We start from the raw sequence: 20,544 nt of genomic DNA on the forward strand, positions 1-20,544 counted from the left end.
ATGATGGAGGAGAATTTTACCTTTTGTACGCTAGTTTCTGTTAGTATTCCTGATCTATGATTGCAGTCATGGGATTTTTGTCTATCACATGACGGTGTATGTTTTGACTCCACAGAGTGGGAAGTGACAGTGACAGGATGTTTGTGTTATTGTGTTCCGTGAAGTGGGACTATTGTCCCTTGTTCCTTTTCTCTTTGCTGTCTGATGCTAGAGAGGGAGGGAGCCATGTTGCAGTGCTCTGTGTGTGTTTATATGTAAATAAAGTAGATTAGCCAAAATGCTGAGTTACTGAGGTCTGTCATGCGCATGATGCACAAAGTCTGCGGATCTGTAAGTGTGCTGGTGTCGGTTAGCATTGGTCGCTGTGATGTTCGGGCTGAAGAAAGCTGTTGAAGCTCCCGAACAATCGACCAGGAGGGAAAGAACATGCCAGTCAGGCATTTGTCTCTACTAGGGTCCTACTCGAGTGTAGGCTGAACTCCTTACAGTTTCTACACATATTCACATGCACCTCGCTGTCCTCCACCCAGGCAAGGAAGAAGTGCCATCGGAGTTCAGGGATGCATTCCAGGCAAGCATAAACTCTTGGGGTGCAGTGCAGGGCCAGTGATGGGTGTGGTGTGGCTTGAAGAGAGTTTTGAGAGCCAGTTAGAGGACTGAAGGACCATGTTTGGTCCTAGGTCTGAACTCCCCCCACTGCCTGCCATTAATGTAAAGTGTCATTTTGTCCAATAGAGCCTGATGAGCATAATGCCTTCTCTGTGACCGTCTCTAAGCTGTGAATCTCCCAGCCAATAGAGGTGTTTCGGGCTCATTCATAACATACTGTACTCTCCAACATTTCTACGATGGCAATAGGGACGTCCTAAGGAAAAGTGGGACATTCCGGGATCAAATCAGAAAGTGGGACGGCTTCTGTAAATCCAGGACTGTTCCTGGAAAATAGGGACACTTCAGTGAAAATAGGGATACTTCTTTACCCTGTTTTTCGACACTATTTTTAGGACCCCATCTTTCTTCTGTAATTTTAAGTTGTTTTAAACTGGTTTTTAATTTTGTGTTTTAATAGCTGTAACCCACCCTGTGACCTTGGGGTGAAGGATAGGTGGTGGCAGTAGTAGTAATAATAAAATTGCACATTGAAGTTGGGGAGAAGTTGCACACTTATGTCCTACTTGTGGGCTTCCCAGAGGCATCTGATTTTAGCCACTGCAAAAAGGACTGTGGACTAGAATGGACTCTTAGCCTGACCCAATCGTTTGGGGAGGTCTGCTGCCCTCCATGTTCTGCCTCTGGACTTCCTGGAGCCATCTGATTGGCCACTGTGGAAAGCAGGATGCTGAACTTTGTCCTTTGGCCCAGTCCCAACAGGGCTCTCTTCGTGTCCTGTCGTCACATTGCTCCATCAACAAAAATAGGTGTCTGACCCTGGCTATCCCCAACCACCATGTCTCACTCTCTTCTTCACCACCAGGCTGTCCAGGGAACCGCCACGGAGCCGGCTGCAAGCAGACGTGCGCCTGCCGGAACGGGGGGATCTGCCTGGCGACCGACGGCTCCTGCCTGTGTGGGCTCGGGTGGACGGGGAAGTTTTGCGAATTGGGTAATTCTGCATGTGCGGCTCCTATTCCCTCTTGCTACAAAGGTGCAATTGATCCGTCTGCCTTCCCCCGCAACTTGGCTGCGGTCCAGGCTGCTGGAATTTCACTAGAGCCGCTGTGCTAAAACAAAACAAAACCCACCTTCGTTTTCCAGCCACATTTGCAGGTCATGAACGTGGAGGTGGGGGTTTCAGATGTTTGAGAGAGTGAGTTTTGATGCGGGGAAGTTAAAAACTCACTAGTCATGTCTCCTGACAATTTAGCTTGGTTTAGGTCCTGCTTTAGGCATTTGGTTGACTGTGTTAAATGCACCTTTGGTCCGATCCAGTAGACCAAATTGTTTTTATTTATCGTAATTTCCTTGGGTGACTTTAAAAGTGCATTAGACAAATTATACGAGGATAGGGCTACCACTGGCTACTAGTCACGATGGCTATGCTCCACCTCCAATGTCTGAGGCTGCAAGCTTCTCAATACAGTGGTACCTCGGGTTACATATGCTTCAGGTTACATACGCTTCAGGTTACAGACTCCGCTAACCCAGAAATAGTGCTTCAGGTTAAGAACTTTGCTTCAGGAGGAGAACAGAAAATGTGCTCTGGTGGCGCGGCAGCAGCGGGAGGCCCCATTAGCTAAAGTGGTGCTTCAGGTTAAGCACAGTTTCAGGTTAAGAACAGACCTCCAGAACGAATTAAGTACTTAACACGAGGTACCACTGTACTGGGAGTGGGGAGAAGGCTGTTGCACTCAGGCCCTGCTTTCAGGTTTCCCACTAGGACAGCGTATCTCAAACTGGGTCCCCAGTTGTTGGACTACGACTCCCATCATCCCTAGCTAACAGGACCTGCAGTCATTATTATTATTATTATTATTATTATTATTATACCCCACCCATCTGGCTGGGTATATAGCACTACTTTAGGGTATTTACTTGGCCACTGTGAGAACAAGATGCTGGACTAGATGGGCCTTTGACCTGATCTAGCAGGTGCTCTTACGTTCAAAAGGGAACGGTACCAGGTTATGGCCACCTGCCTTGAATGGGCTTTAAAAGAGAGTTGGGCAAACTCATTGAGGATATGGCTTTTGGGGGCTAACTAGCCACCATGACTACATTCCACCTTCATCGTCGGAGGTAGCAGTTCCTGAATGCCAGTTGCTTGAGATCACAAATGGGGAAAGAGATGTTGCACTCAGGTCTTGCTTGTGGGGTTCGGGTTGGACACTGTGAGAACAAGATGCTATACTAAGATGGGTGGTGGCGGGTCTGATCCAGCAGAGCTGCTCTTTTAAAAGAATGCTTTGTAACAATTCTGAAAGGGTATTCTAGAGAGAATCCATTCCAGTCTGCCTTGCATGCAGAAGGTCTAGGAGTCTCTCCTCCACATTGCCAGGTATCATGGAGAGCTGCTGCCAGTCAGTGTAGACAGTACTGAGCTAGATGGCTTCAAAGTCTGCATCAGCCAGCTTCCTTTTTTATGAGAGTAAAGGGGGGGGGGTGTAAGAAAGCACATGACTGTTTTTCTCCTACCATTAGATATGTATGATGTCAGCCACAGATGTTCTCCAATTGGCATACTGTTTTCTTAATTGAGATCTTGTGTAATTTCCCCCGAGGAAAAAATTGTTTATGTTTGAAACAAGTCGGGATCTCTGGGAACCAGCTTGATAATAAATTTCCTCGATTTTGGCCTGCTTGAGCTTGAGCGAGACCAATTCTTTACGAGCAGTGTGATAAACTGAGACATGGTCTTCCCCCGCAGGATGTCCGCCAGGGAGATACGGAGCCAACTGTCAGCTGAGCTGCACCTGCCAAAATAACATGACCTGCGACCCCGTGTCGGGAGCCTGCCGCTGCGGGAAAGGGCACTATGGAGACCTTTGCCAACACAGTAAGTGTGGTCACTCCTGTTGCTCCGGAAATTTATTGCAGGTTTGGTAACGATCTGACCAGGTGGATTTAAGCCAAGCCTAAGGCCTGGTGCATTGTATCAGAGCTGCTCTTGTCTCCATAAATAGGGTGTGGCCGTAGCTCTGGGGGTTCAACCAGTCCCCAGTGGCCTCTCCATCTGATGTTTCAGCCAAGTCGGAAAAGCTAGTCATGATCTCAAACTACACTACGGGAGAAATTTCAGCTTGAACTTAGAAGCACCGGGGAGAAAGGGGTTGGTGATGCTGCCCTGGAAAATATTTGTGGATATCAATGCCCCCTGAAGTCCATCAGAGCAATGTTGCATCATCACATAGGGGTTTTGAGGAGGAGGAATCCCACCCTTAAATTTTACCCACTCCCCCTGTGTAGGACCTCAGTTTCACTGCCCAAAACTGTGGTGGCAAAATGGTGGCATTTGGGAGCTGGGGTGGCAAAAAAAAACCACCCTTGTTTATTTTGATAATGGCAGGCTGAGCATGTGAAACTAACTGATGGACCTGAACGTTGGTGAGTTGGCGAACGGCAATACAATGAATCTAAATCCAAGGGCTGTTTAGTGCTCTTTGGCTAAGTGGGTTGCCAGCTGCAACAAGCCAAATGGAATCCCCCGTCCCCAAATATCTTTTGGTCCTCTTTTCACGTGGATGTTTTTAATTTGCTTCCCAATGGCTTTCCGTTTCCCTTAGCTTGCCCAGCTGGTTTTCATGGAGTTGGTTGCCAGGAGCTGTGCGACTGTCAGAACGGAGCCACGTGTGACCCGACGACAGGGGAATGTGTGTGTCCCCCGGGTTTCTACGGCAACCAGTGTCAGAAAGGTATGGAACTTTCCGGAAAGGAAAAGTGGCTGCAGAAAGCAGGATTGAGTTCCCTTCATGTCAGCCAATGTTGAGGGGGAATTGCAGACCTGTTTGGGCAGCGTCTCTGCCTACCTGCATGGGGCAACTTTGACAGGATGTTGGGGAAAACCCACCTGCCAAAGTTGGGCTGTGGGAGAGAGAAATATCTGGCCCACTTGGCCAAAAAGGTTCTCAACACCTGCTATATATACTATTTAGGAGGAGGGTGGGCCATTCCACGCAGGTCTGAGCCATTCCTTCTGTTTCTTTGACTGTCAATGGGGTGGTACTCTCGTTTTAATTTTGATTTCCTTGGCTTGAAGGAGTGTTCTGGTTGAAAGGATATCTTTCTCTTGCCCTATGGCTGTAACAGTGATGTGGCAGAGATTTGGTTTGGTCCGCACTTTAGCACACTGCCTGAAGCAGTATTCAAAATGAAACTTGGGCTGTCCTTCGAAATTTGCATGCCTCTGAATTTTATGATGCTCTTCTTCAACTAAGCAAGGTTTATAAAACTCCGTGTTAGGAGAACGTTTGTAAAGAAATGCGTGCATTAGTGAAAATGACATTATATTAGGGGAAGCTGCTTGCAAAGATGTGTATGTTTGAGGAAATGTACGCTGAAATTTGAATTAATTTTTGTGAGATTACATCAGAGGCAATAAATTAAATAAATACATACACCCATAACACCATAACATTAGAACAAATTGAAAGCAGCACAAGCTTGAACAGTATCATTAAAATCACTATTCAGAAACATTATGAAGGAAACCTATTTTCCCAAGAACCTATTAGGTTGGTTTATGTGTATTAAGATAATTTGATTACTATAGACCAGATTTTTTTGAACCATTCACATTTAGTAGGAGATACATACACCCCCTGCCCCAGTTTTTAGCTACAATGATCTTTACAGCAGTTAAATGGTTGATTACTTATGTCTTGCTCATCTTCCGGGATGACATCCTTCAGATAGCATAGCAGCAGTAATTTACGGTCTAAGGGTGTATAATATCCTTACATGTCAGAAACATGGGCCTGTACAGATTTCCAAATAGTTTGCTTTTGAAAGCAACTCCAAAAAATGTGTATGTTGTCTGCTCTATTTAAAACATCTGGGGGCCGGGGGGAAGGGAGCAGAAGGATTTTTTAAAAATAAGTAATTGCAAACTGCTGCAGAAATATGGAGAACTGAGCATACAGTGGTACCTCAGGTTACCTACGCTTCAGGTTACATACGCTTCAGGTTACATACACTTCAGGTTACAGACTCCGCTAACCCAGAAATAGTGCTTCAGGTTAAGAACTTTGCTTCAGGATGAGAACAGAAATCGGGCTCCGGCGGCGTGGCAGCAGCAGGAGGCCCCATTAGCTAAAGTGGTGCTTCAGGTTAAGAACAGTTTCAGGTTAAGTACGAATTAAGTACTTAACCTGAGGGTACCACTGTACTGGAAAGATGAGAAACTGGGGGGGGGGGGGGAGAAATGAAACAGATTAATTTGCTTACCCTTAGTAACAATGGATATCTCTTTTGTGGCCACAGTGTGCGACGTGGGGACGTACGGAGACAAATGTCAACATCGGTGTGACTGTGAGGGGAACGCTCCGTGTGAGGCGACCAGTGGCCGCTGCCTCTGTCCTCCTGGGAAGACAGGTGCCAAGTGTGACGTGGGTGAGTGCATGTATCATCTTTACAAAGAAACAAGTCACGCCTTGTCAAGGGCAGGAGCGGGCTGGCTTCCATATGGCTGGGCCAGCAATGCAAATAGGCCCTTTTCAGTTGCAGCAAGTCGGAAACTCTGAGCTGTCTGTTAGTCCTTCACACCTGAATACTTCGCAGCCTGCAGGTACGCAGGTGCACTAGGCGATCAGATACCTGCCGGCCTCTAGGAGCTTTTTGTACATGGAAGTGTACCTGGAAATTGCCCTTGCAGCCCCGAAGTTATATTAATCAGCAGCTTGCAGGAGTAACGGGCTGCTTTGGCTGTTGCAGCAGTGCTCACTTTTTTGCACTAGGAAGAGTGTGAAGGTAGGGAACTTAGGAAGCCACCTGTCTAGCTCAGTAATGTCTGCACTGATTGGCAGTGGCACTCCAGAATTCCAGGCAGGAGCTTTCCCTGCATCTACCTGGAGCCACCAGGGGTTGAACATGGGACCTTTTCTGCATGCAAAGCAGATGCTCTACCACTGAGCTATGGCCCTTTCGGTTGCTTTAAATAAATTTCTCGTTCATCATTCATGAGGTTCTGAGAGAGGCAGTGCCTGCCCCACCCCCTAAAATTTCTTCCATTTCTTTGGGACTGCGCAGCTTTAGCACTTCCTCTTTACCACTAGATGCTCCCAGGTTTAGTCTGTGTATCAGCTGGGATCATGGAAAGGATCATCTGGTCCAACCCCTTGCAATGCAGCTGTCCCATAAGGGAACTGAACCGGCAACCTTGGCGTTACCAGTATCATGCTCTAACCAACTGAGCTATCCAGGATTCCCCGCCACACCCAAGGTTAACAATCAGGTTCTGCCCCCTTAAGTGTCTTGCCGTGGACTGATGGAAACCTGCCAATCTTATGCTAAGGCGGTGGGAGCCAGCTTTGGCAAGTGGGTCAAACCCAACAGGGTCCTGGGTTCCTCACCTCTGCTATACAGGGCAGACCCTGTTGCTATGGGATTACCGCCTCTGCTAAGTCAAGGCCTCCCGGTCTCAGGACATTTTTATACTTTAAATGTGTGTGGCAGAATCTTCGCTCCCCCTGGGGTGAGATTCCTTCCTAGCATTGCACCACCTGTGATTTGACTTGTTCTTTTTGCTAACCCAGATTGCCCACTGAAGAAATTCGGCCCCGATTGTGCTCTGACGTGCGAGTGCTCCATGTCCAACGCTTACTGCAATGCCCAGAACGGCCGCTGCGTTTGCCTCAACGGTTACATAGGGGCGATGTGTCGAGAAGGTAAGGAGGGCCCAAACTGGCCGCTGTTTTAAGAAATCCTGGATTTCTTTGAGTTTATCTATGTGAAGCAGCCTGCTTTGGCCTCCATCATTCCACTGTTCAGCTGCTAGTAGGGAAATGACCTGCTTCCATAATACTGTTCCTCAACCAGGTGAGGAAAATGAGGGAGAATCTTTACAGCTGACAGTGTGGGTTGGTTTGTTTTTTACTCTCAGTGTGATGTGTGTGTGGTAATATATATAAGCGCATACTAGGGGAAAATGGCTGGTGTTGGTTGGAAGATACTAAAAGTATTGAGGTTTTGAAAGGTTTAAGTCTGGCAAATACAAAATGACATCCAATTATATCCAAACATAGGTGAAAATGTATTTCTTGATCTCAGGAACCATCATGCAATACTTGGTTACAATAACTTAAGAGGTGTCCAAAATCATAGTGAACAAACAACTTTCCAAAATATATAGGAGAGATATATAAAATCTCTCTCACACACGTAAATACCTATGTTAGGTGGTCATATTCAAGGAGATCATTTCCCCACCAGCACCTGCAGAATAAAGTAGTCAAGTCCAAAAAAGGCTGCAGCACTTGTACGTTATACAAATCCATCGTGGGTATACATACAGAGAGACAGAGAAAAGTTTGTGTAGGTATCTCTCTCTCTCTCTCTCTCTCTAATAATTGTACTGGTCTGCCGTTACACTGTAATGGTTGTCTGAGCACCTAGGGAGTGCAAAACACACATACTGAGCCGAGTTTTGAAAGCCAGCCCCTGTAGGAATCCACCTCAGACCCCAAATGGGAGAGGGAAGTGCTGCCATGATATGCTACGAGGCTTGGCCTCCCTCAATTTCTCTCTTGCTCACCTACTGGAAAAGGCTTCTCTTGGTACCAGAGATAGAAAAATTGGTGAGTTTTGTGTGTGTGTGTGTGTGTGTGTGAGAGAGAGAGAGAGAGAGAGAGAGAGAAGGGCTTTTTTTCCCAGGGGGAACTCAGTTCCGGCATCTCTCTGTGTAAAAGTAAGAAAAAAAAATTTTCTGGAGAGGACACCAAATGTTGTCATCGCTCAGGGTGCCATATCACCAAAGTCCCTCCCTCCCATTGTTCCCATTTTCATGGGAAGCTATGGGAGGGAAGCTGAAGCAGGGAGATGGGGGTGTTTGTGTGCCCCATACATAGGGGTGACACTGCTGAGGAGAGGAGAGGAAAGGAAAACACCCCCACTGAGAGCCACCTTCCATCAGGGATGCATTTCAGCCAAGACAAGTGATGAATCAAGGCCGTGAACCAAGGGAGAGCATTGTTGGTTTCTCCCAAATAACCTGTGATCATTAGTCCATCTTAACCCAGTGCATTTTTTCTGGGGGTACTCAAGGATACACAGTACCAGCACCCTTTTTTTCTAGAAGAAAAGCACTGTAGAGTGCAGGGGTAGTGAACCTTTTTATACCTACCGCCCACCAGTGCTTGATGGAAGGAGGATCCAGCTTGTGCTGTAGAACCCAATACCGCCCACCTAGAATCCTGAAATGCCCACTAGTGGGTGGTAGGGACCAGGCTGACAACCCCTGGTCTAGTGTCTATAGGCTCAGCTTTTCCTGGTTTTGTTTGGGTGGGTGGAAATCAGGATCGCTGGTTCAGATGTAATACTTGGTGCTTTCTTACCACGGTCATGGAAGGGAGGAGCCAACTGGGAGTACTCAGGCTTCATCCCAGTGTGATTTTGGACCTAGGTCATGTCCACACTTATGAGTGTCGGACTAGGACCTGGGGCTTAAATCCCCACTAGGCCACAGGGATGCACACCACCCTGAACTCCTTGCAAAAAAAAAGGTGAGATAGAATTGTGATGAAATAAATTTGACAGATAGATGAAGAGACAGAGCAAAACTAACACATCTTCACTTTCAGGTGGCCTACCACAGCTGCTAACCCACACGAGACGACAACCAGAACAATGTGAGTTGTTTTATAGATAGATATATATCTGGCTGATGTGGGGAGCAAGGGGCATCAGAACGTAGGATGCAGCCTTAGACCATGGGCCCACCTAACTCCATAGGGTCTACAATTCAGTGATGGCCAAACTTAGCCCTCCAGCTGTTTTGGGACTACAATTCCCATCATCCCTGACCGCTGGTCCTGTTAGCTAGGGATCATGGGAGCTGTAGCCCAAAAAACAGCTGGAGGGCCAAGTTTGGCCATCACTGATTTACATCAACCTTGGGTTCCTAGATGATGTTAGACTACAACACCCACCATCCCTGGCTAGCAGGGCCAGTGCTGAGGGATAATGGGAGTTGCAGTCCAGCAGCATCTGAAGACCTCAAGAAAGGCCTGGGTGATGTATTGATACACCACCCAGGACCAGTATGAGGGCAAGACTGCCGGGTGAAGCAGTCTGGTCCTCATTGTGCCAGCAGGCAGCTTCTTTAAATTGCTCCACTGAGGGGGTGGGCACGAATGTCTGTGCCTCTGGGGAGCAGTTTAACAAAAAGCCCACTATCCAGGAGCCGGACGCTTGATCAGCTGAACAGGCGGGCAGTTTAAGGAAGCCTGCTTCTTGGCTGATCAAGCCTCCACAGACCAGGTGGGGGCTTCATTCATCTGCTCGCTGAGGGGCAGGGGCAGCTGCACACCCCTCAGCAGAGCAGTATATATAAAGATGCCACCCACCTGTACAGTGGCAGTACCTGAGGCAACCGTGCAAACAGAGTGTTCATGCGGCTTACTCCCTGCTGCCTTCTCCCAGGAGAAAGAGGCTGCCCACCCGTGTGAAGGCGGAGGGAACCCTGTGAATGGAGCTCAGCAGGTTCCATGGGGCTTGGTCACCATTGGGCAGGCTGCGTCTTTCCTCCCCAGGAGTAAAGATGCAGCGCACCTGCTTGGACGAAAGCAGGCAGGTGTCTTTGAGGGAGCCCCCCCTCCGGCTCGCCTCAATATAGTAGCTTGTTCCCTCCACACGCTGGGTGCTGGGAACAAGCTGCATCAGCCCTGGCCTCCCACAAGCAAGCAAAGGGAGTGACCAGTCTCTTTCCTTCAAAGTGCCCAACTGGGAGGAAAAAGACCGGCTGCACCTTCCTGCCCACAACCCTACCGTCTGGCTTGTGTGAGCCAGAGCAATACGATAAAGGGGCTTCCTCAGCCAAAGGGCTGTTTCATCCTCCCCTAAGGTGGAAAGGAAGAAGCAGCCAGATACATTTCAGATTTCGTGATGTGTTAGTATACTGCAGTATTTAGCTGCTGATATATCACGATGCTGAAAACCAAACACCGCCCAGCCCTAGTACCTGGAGATGTCGGGGATTGAACCCGGGATCCTCTGCATGCATGGCAGGGGCTCCACCACTGAACTATATAGCCCTGTTGCTGAGGCCATGCCTCTAACACATTATAATTTTCCTCTTACAGCTGCACAGTCTCGGACTTTTTACCGGGCTTCCTCCAGGGTGGTTGCCCCATCTGTGAAGCACTAGTTTCTGGACTCATCACTTCCAGCACAGACTTGGGCAGAGGCTGCAAGGGTTGGCTGCCAAATATGGAACCAGCTCACCTGACTCACGCCAGCTTGCAGATGCGACCCCTCAAGAGCACAACAAATCAAAGATTTTGCCCAGAGGAGCGGTCGTCCTGCACAGACTGAGTGAAAACTCAAAACAAGCACATATCCGCTTCAAACCAACAAGGCAGTGTGGAACCCCCCCCCCCCAAAATATATCCTCCATATCATCCACTCACAGAATCTGGAAACCATTTTTAAGCATAGCCATTTTGTCTCTGAGCTTCTGGACTTAAAAAGAGCAAAAGCTTGTAATTATGAGTTATTCTTGTTTGCCTGGAATTATTAATAGCAGGATTCTGTATTTATGTAAAGGTATTATTTATGGGCAGGTGTATCAAAAGCTGCATCTTCATACTTGCTACACGAAAGGCCCTATGGGTCTGTATAGCCCTGGAAAGTGTGGGAGACAGAGGGTTGAAGTGTGTTTGTTTGAAACACAACATCCCTGGCACTTGAGATAGAATGATCTCAACAGTCCCCATACTTAGCTAGCCAAGAGCTTGAGAGTGGCAAGCTGCTGGTAGGTGGGGGAGAGAAGAGGATAGCTCCTTTTAACTCCCAGAAGGCCCCAGGTGCAAAAACATGGCACTACAAAGGTGAAGACTGTTTTGCCACCTTTCCATGATCTGGCCTAAGGGATTTGTAGAAGAATCGTAGCCTGGCACCTCAGATGCACCAGCCAGCCTGAGATTATTTCACATTAAAAGTCTGTTGGGTTGCTTACTTAAGGTTGCCTTTTGCGTATACAAAGGAGCCATTAAGCGTGCAATCTAAAGCCTAAAGACATCAGACTTGGGGAAGGTTGTTTTAACTGCCTGGCTTTGCATAAGATGAATTGATGCCCACTGCTCCACCTTTCGCCAACCTGGTGCTCTCCTGCTGTTTTGGATTACAACACCCATCACCCCCCACCAATATATCATCAGAGAGAGATTGCAAGAGGCAGGGGCTTGTGAAATGCTATAGGGGACATCTCTTTTGCTGTGATCCTTGCTTTCCCATCATGGAAAAGGGAAAAGACCATGGAACTTGTTCCGAGCAAGAGCTAAAAAGTTGTTAGATTAATTCATGCATGAGCCCTATGGTTGTTGGGTTTTTTTAGGGTTTTTTAAGCGTGCTTTTTCCTCCTTGTTTTAGAGTCTTTTATAAGCTTTTCACCTGGCCTTTCCCTATACAGCCATGAGGGAAAGCCACTTGCTGTTTTTAAACAGAAACTTGGAACTCTGTCGGTTCTGAAACGTGCTTGGTGGCCCACGAACTTTCTGCTGCATCTCCGACAGCCTGCATTGTACTTGCAATGAAGTACTTTTGTGAAGACTCTAAGCAATTTGGGAACCAAGACAGGATGAAAAGGACAGGATTTTATCATCCTGCATGGCACCAGGAGGGGTCAGAACACCTAGGGAAGTCTTCCTTTTTAAAGCAGCGATGGCACAGAAATTGGTTAATTACAGGACAGCAACAACAAAACAATTCAGGAATTTCACCCCCAAATACACATCTTCACCCTTTCCCTCAATCTTTATCTTGCGAAAGGTGAGGTAGGTTTGCAGCAAAGGCATCATCATCTTACCTTGAACATCCATTGCCATCCATCTGGAAAACAGACGTTCCCAGCGCTTCCGATAAGGAACTCCACTGAGCCAGAAGACATGGGAAACGCTCACTGCCCAAGCTCCTTTTTACAAGGGCTAAGTCTTGGGAAATAAAGAGAGAGTCAGTTAAAAGCTGAGCTATTGTAGCAAAGAGAGAGATAGAGCGAAAGAACTCACCACCACCACTGAGATTTTATCATGTGTCATGCATAAGAACTTGAACCTGGCTTTAGAAAGTAATCAGAAACTGTGGAGCTGTACAGTGTTTTATATGTGAAGGTTTTAGCTTTCATACTTGTGCTTGGGGACAACACATCAGAAACTTTCCCCAGCTAAAATTTAATAGAGCAGAGTTTTGCCTTTTCAGCTTAATGGAAGTTTTTATTTGCAAGATTAGTGCTCCTTTGTCCATAATGCCCTAGCCTGTTTTAAAAGCACCACCTACCTGCTATCTACCATCTTTGCTGTCCCCTCAAAGTTGTGTTTTACCCCCAAGCAGATCCGTAGAAATTAATGGACTTAAAGTCAGTCATGCCTGTTACATTTACTTTGTGTTGGACTAAGACTGGAAACAATCCATGACCTCTGACTTACTCCTGCCATTGGTTTACAGATCTTTGTTTTTTTCCAGCTGCAATACTGCAGAACGTCTTGCCATACGTCTGACAAAATTATAATGTTGTCACTTGCTTCTATTAAAATATATATTTATATTTATATACTGTATACACTTTATGCTATCCTCCGTGAAGGTGGCAGATTTTTGGCACATGGTATTATGTCCAACACAAAAATAAAAATTAATTTGGGGTCCCCCCCCCTGCCCAAAATAACAATAATCACGTTGCATACACAGATGGCCTCTCTGTCCTCCCCAGTTCTAGAATACTGAATACCACCAACCTGAATGGCTCTAAGAGAGGATGAGACAAATTCACCAAAGGCAAGGTGACTGATGGCTACTAAGCTGCGGTCAGGGGCAGTGAACGCTTCTGCATATCAGCTGTTGCTGGAAACCACAGAAGGGGAGGTTGCACTTGCAAACTTCCCACAGGGATCTGGGTCGGCCACTGTGAGAACAAGAATCTGGACTGGATGGGCCATCGGCCTGATCCTGCAGTCTCTTATGTTCCCATGTCATTGCCCACATCTTTATCAGGATAATTTTGACATACCTCCTCCCCATCACCAGATTTGGCCTTGAGCTGGTTTTAGCATTAAAAATCATCAAGTGTAAAGTGACTCACACACAATCTTATGCACATCTACTCAGTACAGTGGTACCTCAGGTTAAGTATTTAATTCGTTCTGGAGGTCTGTTCTTAACCTGAAACACCACTTTAGCTAATGGGGCCTCCTGCTGCTGCCACGCCGCTGGAGCCCAATTTCTGTTCTTATCCTGAAGCAAAGTTCTTAACCTGAAGCACTATTTCTGGGTTAGCGGAGTGTGTAACCTGAAGCGTATGTAACCTGAGGTACCACTGTAATAATAATAATAATTTATTATTTCTACAGCCGCTCTGTAGCCATTTATTATTTCCACTCTGTAGCCATTTATTATTTCCCCACCCACTCTGGGCGGCTTCCAACAAAAGCTTTAAAATGCATTAAAACATCAGTCATAAAAAACTTCCCTAAACAGGACTGCCTTCAGATGTCTTCTAAATGTCATAGTTGTTTATTTCTTTGACATCTGATGGGAGGCATTCCACAGGGTGGGTGCCACTACTGAGAAGGCCGTCTGCCTGGTTCCCTGTAACTTCACTTCTCACAGTGAGGGAACCGCCAGAAGGCCCTTGGCGCTGGATCTCAGTGTCCGGGTATACAGTGTTCAGATATACTCAGAAGGCAGCCCTGCAGAATTCAGTGGACCTTACTTCCCAGCTGCAGGGAATAGGAATGCAGCCTAAGAAACTGAGCTTGCACAGCATGATGTCCCTGTTACAAATCCTGCATGTGCTGCAAGTTTGCTGGGTAGCATTAAGGAAGCTGTTCTCTCAGCTTCAACCTGCTCCCCGCCCTGCCATAATCTGCAATATGGGGGGGGGGGTGTCATGATAATACTAACTTACCTTACAGGGTGCTTGCGAAGACTGCATTCGGGGCCTGCATATGAACTGCTCTGAATACTTGACAGTGCTATACAGATGTTTCAAGTAATAATATTTTAAAAAAGAAACAACTATGTTAGATCATTTTTTTTAAAAAACAGTCAGCAAGGTTTTTAAAAACACATTTTAGAAGCTTGCAAAAATAAAGTTCTGTCCTGGTGCCTAAATTTAGGAGCTTTAGGGCATTTCCCCATAGCGCACACACGCAGCTTCTTACAACAGATTATTTGCAGATTTATGAACCACTTCCCAACCGTACATCCTGACAGCTAAGTACAAATAAGATGTAAGAAAGATAAAATGTTAAAGATTACAAACTCAAGTTGGCTAAGCCCATTTCTACAACTGTACCATATAGTGGAATGGGCTGTCTCAAGGTGAGGATCTCTTCTTTGCTAGAGGTTTTTCAATAGAGGTTGGATGGCCACCTGCCAGGGGTTATTTAGCTATGATAATTGTACGGGGTTGGACTCGATGACCCTTGGAATCCCTTCCAACTCTATAATTATGGTAGTATTTTCCCACAAAGTGACTGAGCCACACTTTAGGGAAAGCTTCCTTGAAACAAAAACCGTAGGGCAAACTGCGGAAGAAACACCACTTTAGTTTCAAATACGTTGTATGTGAAATATAACTAAGGTGGCATTCAGACAGCATTTTGTTCCATTTCCTTACCTGAGCCAGTGTTCTTTCACGTGGCATAAAGGCCACTTTTGGAAATCTAGTGGAAGTTTAGCGCTCACTTCGGCATTAATTGCTCCCACAAAATATCCGTTTGCAACTCTGTCGACCTGGAAAATGGCAAGAGTTTTTTGCGCTGTAATTTCCTGCAGTAGAAAAGGAATATTAGAAACTGAGACAGAAATGTCATTGTTATCGCCAATACAATCCACACCACATCTCAATGCACCCCAGGTCTTAACAACTCCTTGGGTACTTTACCCCTTAAAGCAAAAGCTTCAGATCCTGGGTTGAAGTAGGAAGGCTCAGTGGTGAGAGCACCTGCTTGGCATGCAGAAGGTCCCAGGTTCTATCCCCAACATCTCTGGGCAGGGCTGGGAGAGAGATACCTTCCTGAAACTGCGGAGAGCTGCTGCCAGTCAGGGTGGACAATTCTGAGCTAGATGGACCGATGGTCTTCCTGTGTAGAAATAACAAACGCTCCGCACCTCGTTCCAAATCATACAAGAATTTAATCAGCTTAAATAGATATACAGCAAGATGCACCACTCATTTTCTAAAACTACCCTCCAAGCTCACAGGAACTGCAGGAAACAGGGTTACTACAGCAATGCAATTTGTCCCAATCAAAACCACTCTGGTCCACTTGCTAGACTCATGCAGATCCAGAATGCGCAGGATAATTACAGCGGTCAGACACAGGAAAACAAACTACTTGGAGGGGGTGTATGTTAACGATGAAGTCTAAAAACAGAGTTACACATACTGTATAAAAGGCAGGCGCACTTATTAAAATGCCCCGAACAAAAATGATTTTAAAACCAGTACACCCAAGAGTCAGCATTAGATACTAAACCCAAATTCATTGTAGCCCATAAACTAGACATACATCAAAAGGCGGCCAAGATAAATAAGGCTGCAAGCCCATGCACACTTACCTAAAAGTAAGCCTCACTGGACTCAGCAGAGCTTACTTTTGTGCAAGACATGTTTAGGGTTGCACTGTAAAGGTCACACTGGAAACCACCATGCTAAAAAGAATAAAATGGTGCCAGCGCAATGTATTCAGACTAGGAGGAGTCCATTCAAAAGTTTTCAAAGGCATTGTGCTTCCAACTATAAGCATCACACAGCACTACTGAGGTGCAATGGCTTAATGGCTCATGAACGTATATTGGATTCGCCACATCTGTGCAAATTGGCAAAGGAGGATGGAGGGAGGTGTAAGGCTCTGCAAACATTGAACTGATTGCACAGGAATGTGTCCTCGTGGCTGCGGGTTTGGGGGTGGGGGCAGGAAATTGCAAAATTAAAAGCCAGCTTCTACAATTGGTGGGAGGGTCACATAACCCCGTTTTCCCTGAGCATTGCAGCTTCCACAATACACACACACAAAACATCACGATGAGATGCTGACATGAATCTGGACAGAACGTTATCTGTACATCATCTTAACAACCAACAACAGACCACAGAAGATAACACCCAAGGAGGACCTTTAGGGCAGGGGCGAAGAACGCCAGCGAAACACCATCCTCAGACAACCAGGTGAACAACTGTGTCCTTTTGTGGAGTGGGAGGGAAGCGGGGAGATGCCTCAACCCAGGTGGTCCCTCAACAAAGGTGCGTCCATTGTGTGGCACGGCTGGAAGGTCATTCATCTCTTTGGACGGCAGCTACCTTACAAGGTAAGGCAAGAGCTCACTTCCGACCCAGGAGGGACGTTGAGAGGCAGTCAGCAACCCAGGTCCGTCTTCCCATGCCCTACAGCTGGCTTTGTGTCCCAAGTGCTCCAGCGGACTAATGTTCGACATGCTCCAGCATTCACACATCTGTCTCTATGCGCAACCGTTCCATGCGCTGAACATTGCGCTCCACGGCGCTGCGGTTGGTGATCTCCTGGGCACAGGTTTGTGGGAACCAGCCCTTCTCGCCGTCACGCAGACGCTCACCTAAGTACCAGCCTGGAAGGAGGAGAGAGAAGGGGCACTTGATCCACTGCTCCTGGCATCACATTCATTATTGCCTCCACTTCAAAAAGAGCAAGGTTAAGCTAAAACATTCAGTTGCAGCTTCTGCAAACATAAACACAAGCTTTTAATTTTCCATACAGGCTACAAAACTTTTTTTTTAATCATCCCTATATTCTACTAAAAGGTCAAACTGCAATTAAGAGTGCTTACTGGACAGGTGCGTTTCAACATTTTGGCAGCCAAACATTTGCAATCCTAGGCCTTGGTATAAATAACATCATAACTGGAGTAGTTCTAAGACTTCCCAATGCAAGATATTTATACCTCTTGTAGTACAAACATGATTATTTTAAAAAATCATTAAGAAGCCATACAGCAGCGTAACTGTACACACTTGCAATTTTCAAAAATCTATTGTGCTGTATATAGGATATGGAGGCTATCATTCATGGTTTCCTAAACTCAGTCTTTCTGAAGTGGCATTTTGTTAAGAGAGAAGAATTTTTTTCCTGTTTCTAATATTCACTGCACAGCTGGTGGCAATTTCTCTCTCTCTTCAAATCCTGAGGGCCACATTCCCTCATTAGTAATCTTCCAGGGGCCAGCAGCTGACAGAGCCAGAGGCACAAATGGAGCTTAGATTCCAGCCATTAAAAAGCCAGAGATCTCTACACCCATCCAGGCAAACATCACAGCTGAAGGACATGTTTCAGCTGAGCAAAGACACTTGAGAAGAGTGTGGAGTAGGGTCTGGAGAGGTTCCTCACATACACACCCCACAATCACACCTACAAACTGGGCATAAAGCCCTGACAGATCCTACTCCAGGTCCTCTCAAACCGGTCCCATAAATCTACCTCTGGAAACCCATCTCTTTCCAAAGCACACTTACCTTCCTCCCTGGTCAGGACTAGGACAACATCGCCTTGCTGGAGGGAAATCTCATCCGTCTGCTTGGCCAAGTAAGCCCGTACAATCTCCACCTGCTTGAGATCTTGGAGAAACAGAGGGACACAGAGTGAGTGGCAGCATGGAGACAAAAGGGGCAAAGAGAGAGAGAGAAGAAGAAAAAAGAGCGATGCAAGCATTCCTTTCTCCCGCCTATTCTTTTAGAAAAACCTTTGAATGATAAGAATTTAAGTGGGAGCTGCAAAGAAAAATAAATGCTGCAGCATGCACTCATGTCCTAGTAGAATTTCTCTCGTTCTAGGTTCTTGCCAATCATGCCCTTCCCAAAGATACTACAAGGCACAGGTGGATAACCTATATCTGGCTAGCAGATTATTTCCCCACGCCTGCCAGGCCAAAGCACACCATCACTTGATGTCACAGTGTCATTTAGTGGGAGATGGGTGGGACTGCCCACCTGTCACTCACCCAACAACACGATGACATCAGGTGATGCTTTGCTTTGAAGCCCCAATAGTCAAGACTTCAAAGCACAGTGAAAACAACCTCATGCTGCTCTTGAACCTCTGAGAAGTGGAGGTTCAAGTAGCGACCCAGGGAGGGAGAAGCAGTCTTCATTCAGTGGAAACTGCTACCCTTTCCTGGAGTAAGACATGCTCCCACTGCCGATATTACTAAAATATTATTATTTTATGCACTGTGACTTGCCGTTGTTTTATTGATTATAATTTAGAAATTATTTATTATAATTGCCAAGTGGATTTCTGTTTAATTTTCATATGCTGATATTTAATATTATTCTATACCATTCTAATGGATTGTTGAATATTACTTTATTTTATATAAGTTGCTTATTTTAAAGTTATGTTCTCTTATCATATTTTTGTATTGGATTAGATTGTTATAAGGCGTACGTTCTTTGTTTCTTCAGCTTGTAAACCGCCTTGGGTATTGTGAAATAGAAATATGGTATACAAATTAAAAGTGAAATGAAAATCAGTCATTGGGTGGTTGGGAATGCGCCATTCTCCAGCAAAGGAACAATCAAGAGAGCTCATTATAAGCTCCTAGTATTGTTCCTTCGGAGGCCTGCACTTACCTGACGTCAGGTGCAGGACAGGTGGGACTTGAGAGTCTTGACTCATGGACCTGAGATTCCCCACTCCTAGTCTAAGGAGCTGAAGTAGGGCAAAACCCACCACATCAACTTCCTATTTTCCTTTCTCCGCTCAACGGGCAACATTCAGCGGCTATTCACAATGCTCAATCCTCATTGGACCTTTCTTTTAAGAGTGTGTGCAAGCCTTGAGATTATTCCAAGCTCTGTCAATACCTCCCCTCGCATCTCTCAGTGGCTCCATTTTTGTTGGCATGGGCCACCTGCGTTTGTTATTAGAGGAGCATCAAATGTGTGGGGATTGAACCTGAGGATTGATGCCTGCAAGGCAGGTCCCCAGATCTCGAGTTGTGGGGGCCCTCCTTTGTCCAGTTGAAATGCATTGGACCAAAGAAACGTGGGAAATATTGGGCAAAGATATAGGGAATGCTTCTGTCAAAGTCCCCCTCTCCCTTTCCAACCACACAATTTTCAGTATGGCTGGCAAAAGACTTTCGAGAGCGATAGTTATTCCCACACTGCATTAACATTCAGATTCTGGCTGACTTCTGGGGAGCAGGCAGCTCTCTGGGAAGAGATTTGGGGAAGCTGGTCAAGCAGGGAGACTTTGAGACATTAGTGAATCAATCACATACGGAGACTCCGGCTGCTGAATCAGGCCAATGGCTCAATTAGTCCAGCATCCTGTTCTCACAGTGGCCAAACAGATGCTCATTATGGGATGCCCGCAAGCAGGACCTGAGTGAAACAGCAACTCCCCGCCTGCAAGTCACAGCGACTGGTATTCAGAAGATACTGCCTTAAATAGTGGAGGGAGAACACGGCTTTTAAGTTCAGATCCATAGCTCGCATTGACATGAATTTAGATGAAACTTGCTTTCTATTTTGATGCCATGGTTTTTGTTTTCTGTTTTGAGGCTATGCTATGGTTTCATTATACAGTGGTACCTCGGGTTAAGAACTTAATTTGTTCTGGAGGTCCATTCTTAACCTGAAACTGTTCTTAACCTGAAGCACCACTTTAGCTAATGGGGCCTCCCGCTGCTGCCGGAGGGTGATTTCTGTTCTCATCCTGAAGCAAAGGTCTTAGACTTCCGGGTTGGCGCCATCGCCGAATGGCGGACTCCCTCCGAGTTCCGGAGGGAGTCTGCTCGGCAGGGGCTGGGTCCTACCGCGCTGGCGACGCGGGGACCCTTAAAAACCACGGGCACGGAGCCCGTGGACATGGGTGACTCGGCTGGCACCATTAGCGCCCTCCCGACTCGTGAAGGAGCCTT

At 46.4% G+C, this 20,544-nt stretch overlaps 2 protein-coding genes and 1 long non-coding RNA gene across 7 annotated transcripts in view; 1 reads left to right on the top strand and 2 right to left on the bottom strand.

Moving 5' to 3' along the window:
* Positions 1–13,193, top strand: part of MEGF6 (multiple EGF like domains 6) — a 221,695-nt gene extending 208,502 nt beyond the window's left edge. For all 5 annotated transcript variants that reach the window (XM_081015974.1, XM_081015973.1, XM_081015976.1 and 2 more), the window contains 7 exons: positions 1,475–1,603; positions 3,365–3,493; positions 4,221–4,349; positions 5,917–6,045; positions 7,188–7,319; positions 9,231–9,278; positions 10,731–13,193. In XM_081015974.1, the coding sequence (XP_080872100.1) occupies positions 1,475–1,603; positions 3,365–3,493; positions 4,221–4,349; positions 5,917–6,045; positions 7,188–7,319; positions 9,231–9,278; positions 10,731–10,795 (761 nt within the window). In that variant the 3' untranslated portion in view covers positions 10,796–13,193. The remainder of the gene's footprint in view (positions 1–1,474; positions 1,604–3,364; positions 3,494–4,220; positions 4,350–5,916; positions 6,046–7,187; positions 7,320–9,230; positions 9,279–10,730) is intronic.
* LOC308482855 lies at positions 626–5,969 on the bottom strand. The gene is made up of 2 exons (XR_013989464.1): positions 5,881–5,969; positions 626–935 (listed from the first exon to the last, which is right to left on the bottom strand). It is a non-coding gene; the product is annotated as an uncharacterized lncRNA (long non-coding RNA).
* Positions 13,194–15,760: 2,567 nt separating the features above from the next.
* Positions 15,761–20,544, bottom strand: part of ARHGEF16 (Rho guanine nucleotide exchange factor 16) — a 38,631-nt gene continuing 33,847 nt past the window's right edge. The window contains exons 14-15 of the mRNA XM_081016117.1: positions 18,134–18,235; positions 15,761–17,232 (exon numbers count right to left, since the gene is read on the bottom strand). Of these exons, the coding sequence (XP_080872243.1) occupies positions 17,093–17,232; positions 18,134–18,235 (242 nt within the window). The 3' untranslated portion in view covers positions 15,761–17,092. The remainder of the gene's footprint in view (positions 17,233–18,133; positions 18,236–20,544) is intronic.

The sequence above is a fragment of the Podarcis pityusensis genome (assembly GCF_964106645.2).
Source record: "Podarcis pityusensis genome assembly, chromosome: 8".
Lineage (NCBI taxonomy): Eukaryota > Metazoa > Chordata > Lepidosauria > Squamata > Lacertidae > Podarcis > Podarcis pityusensis.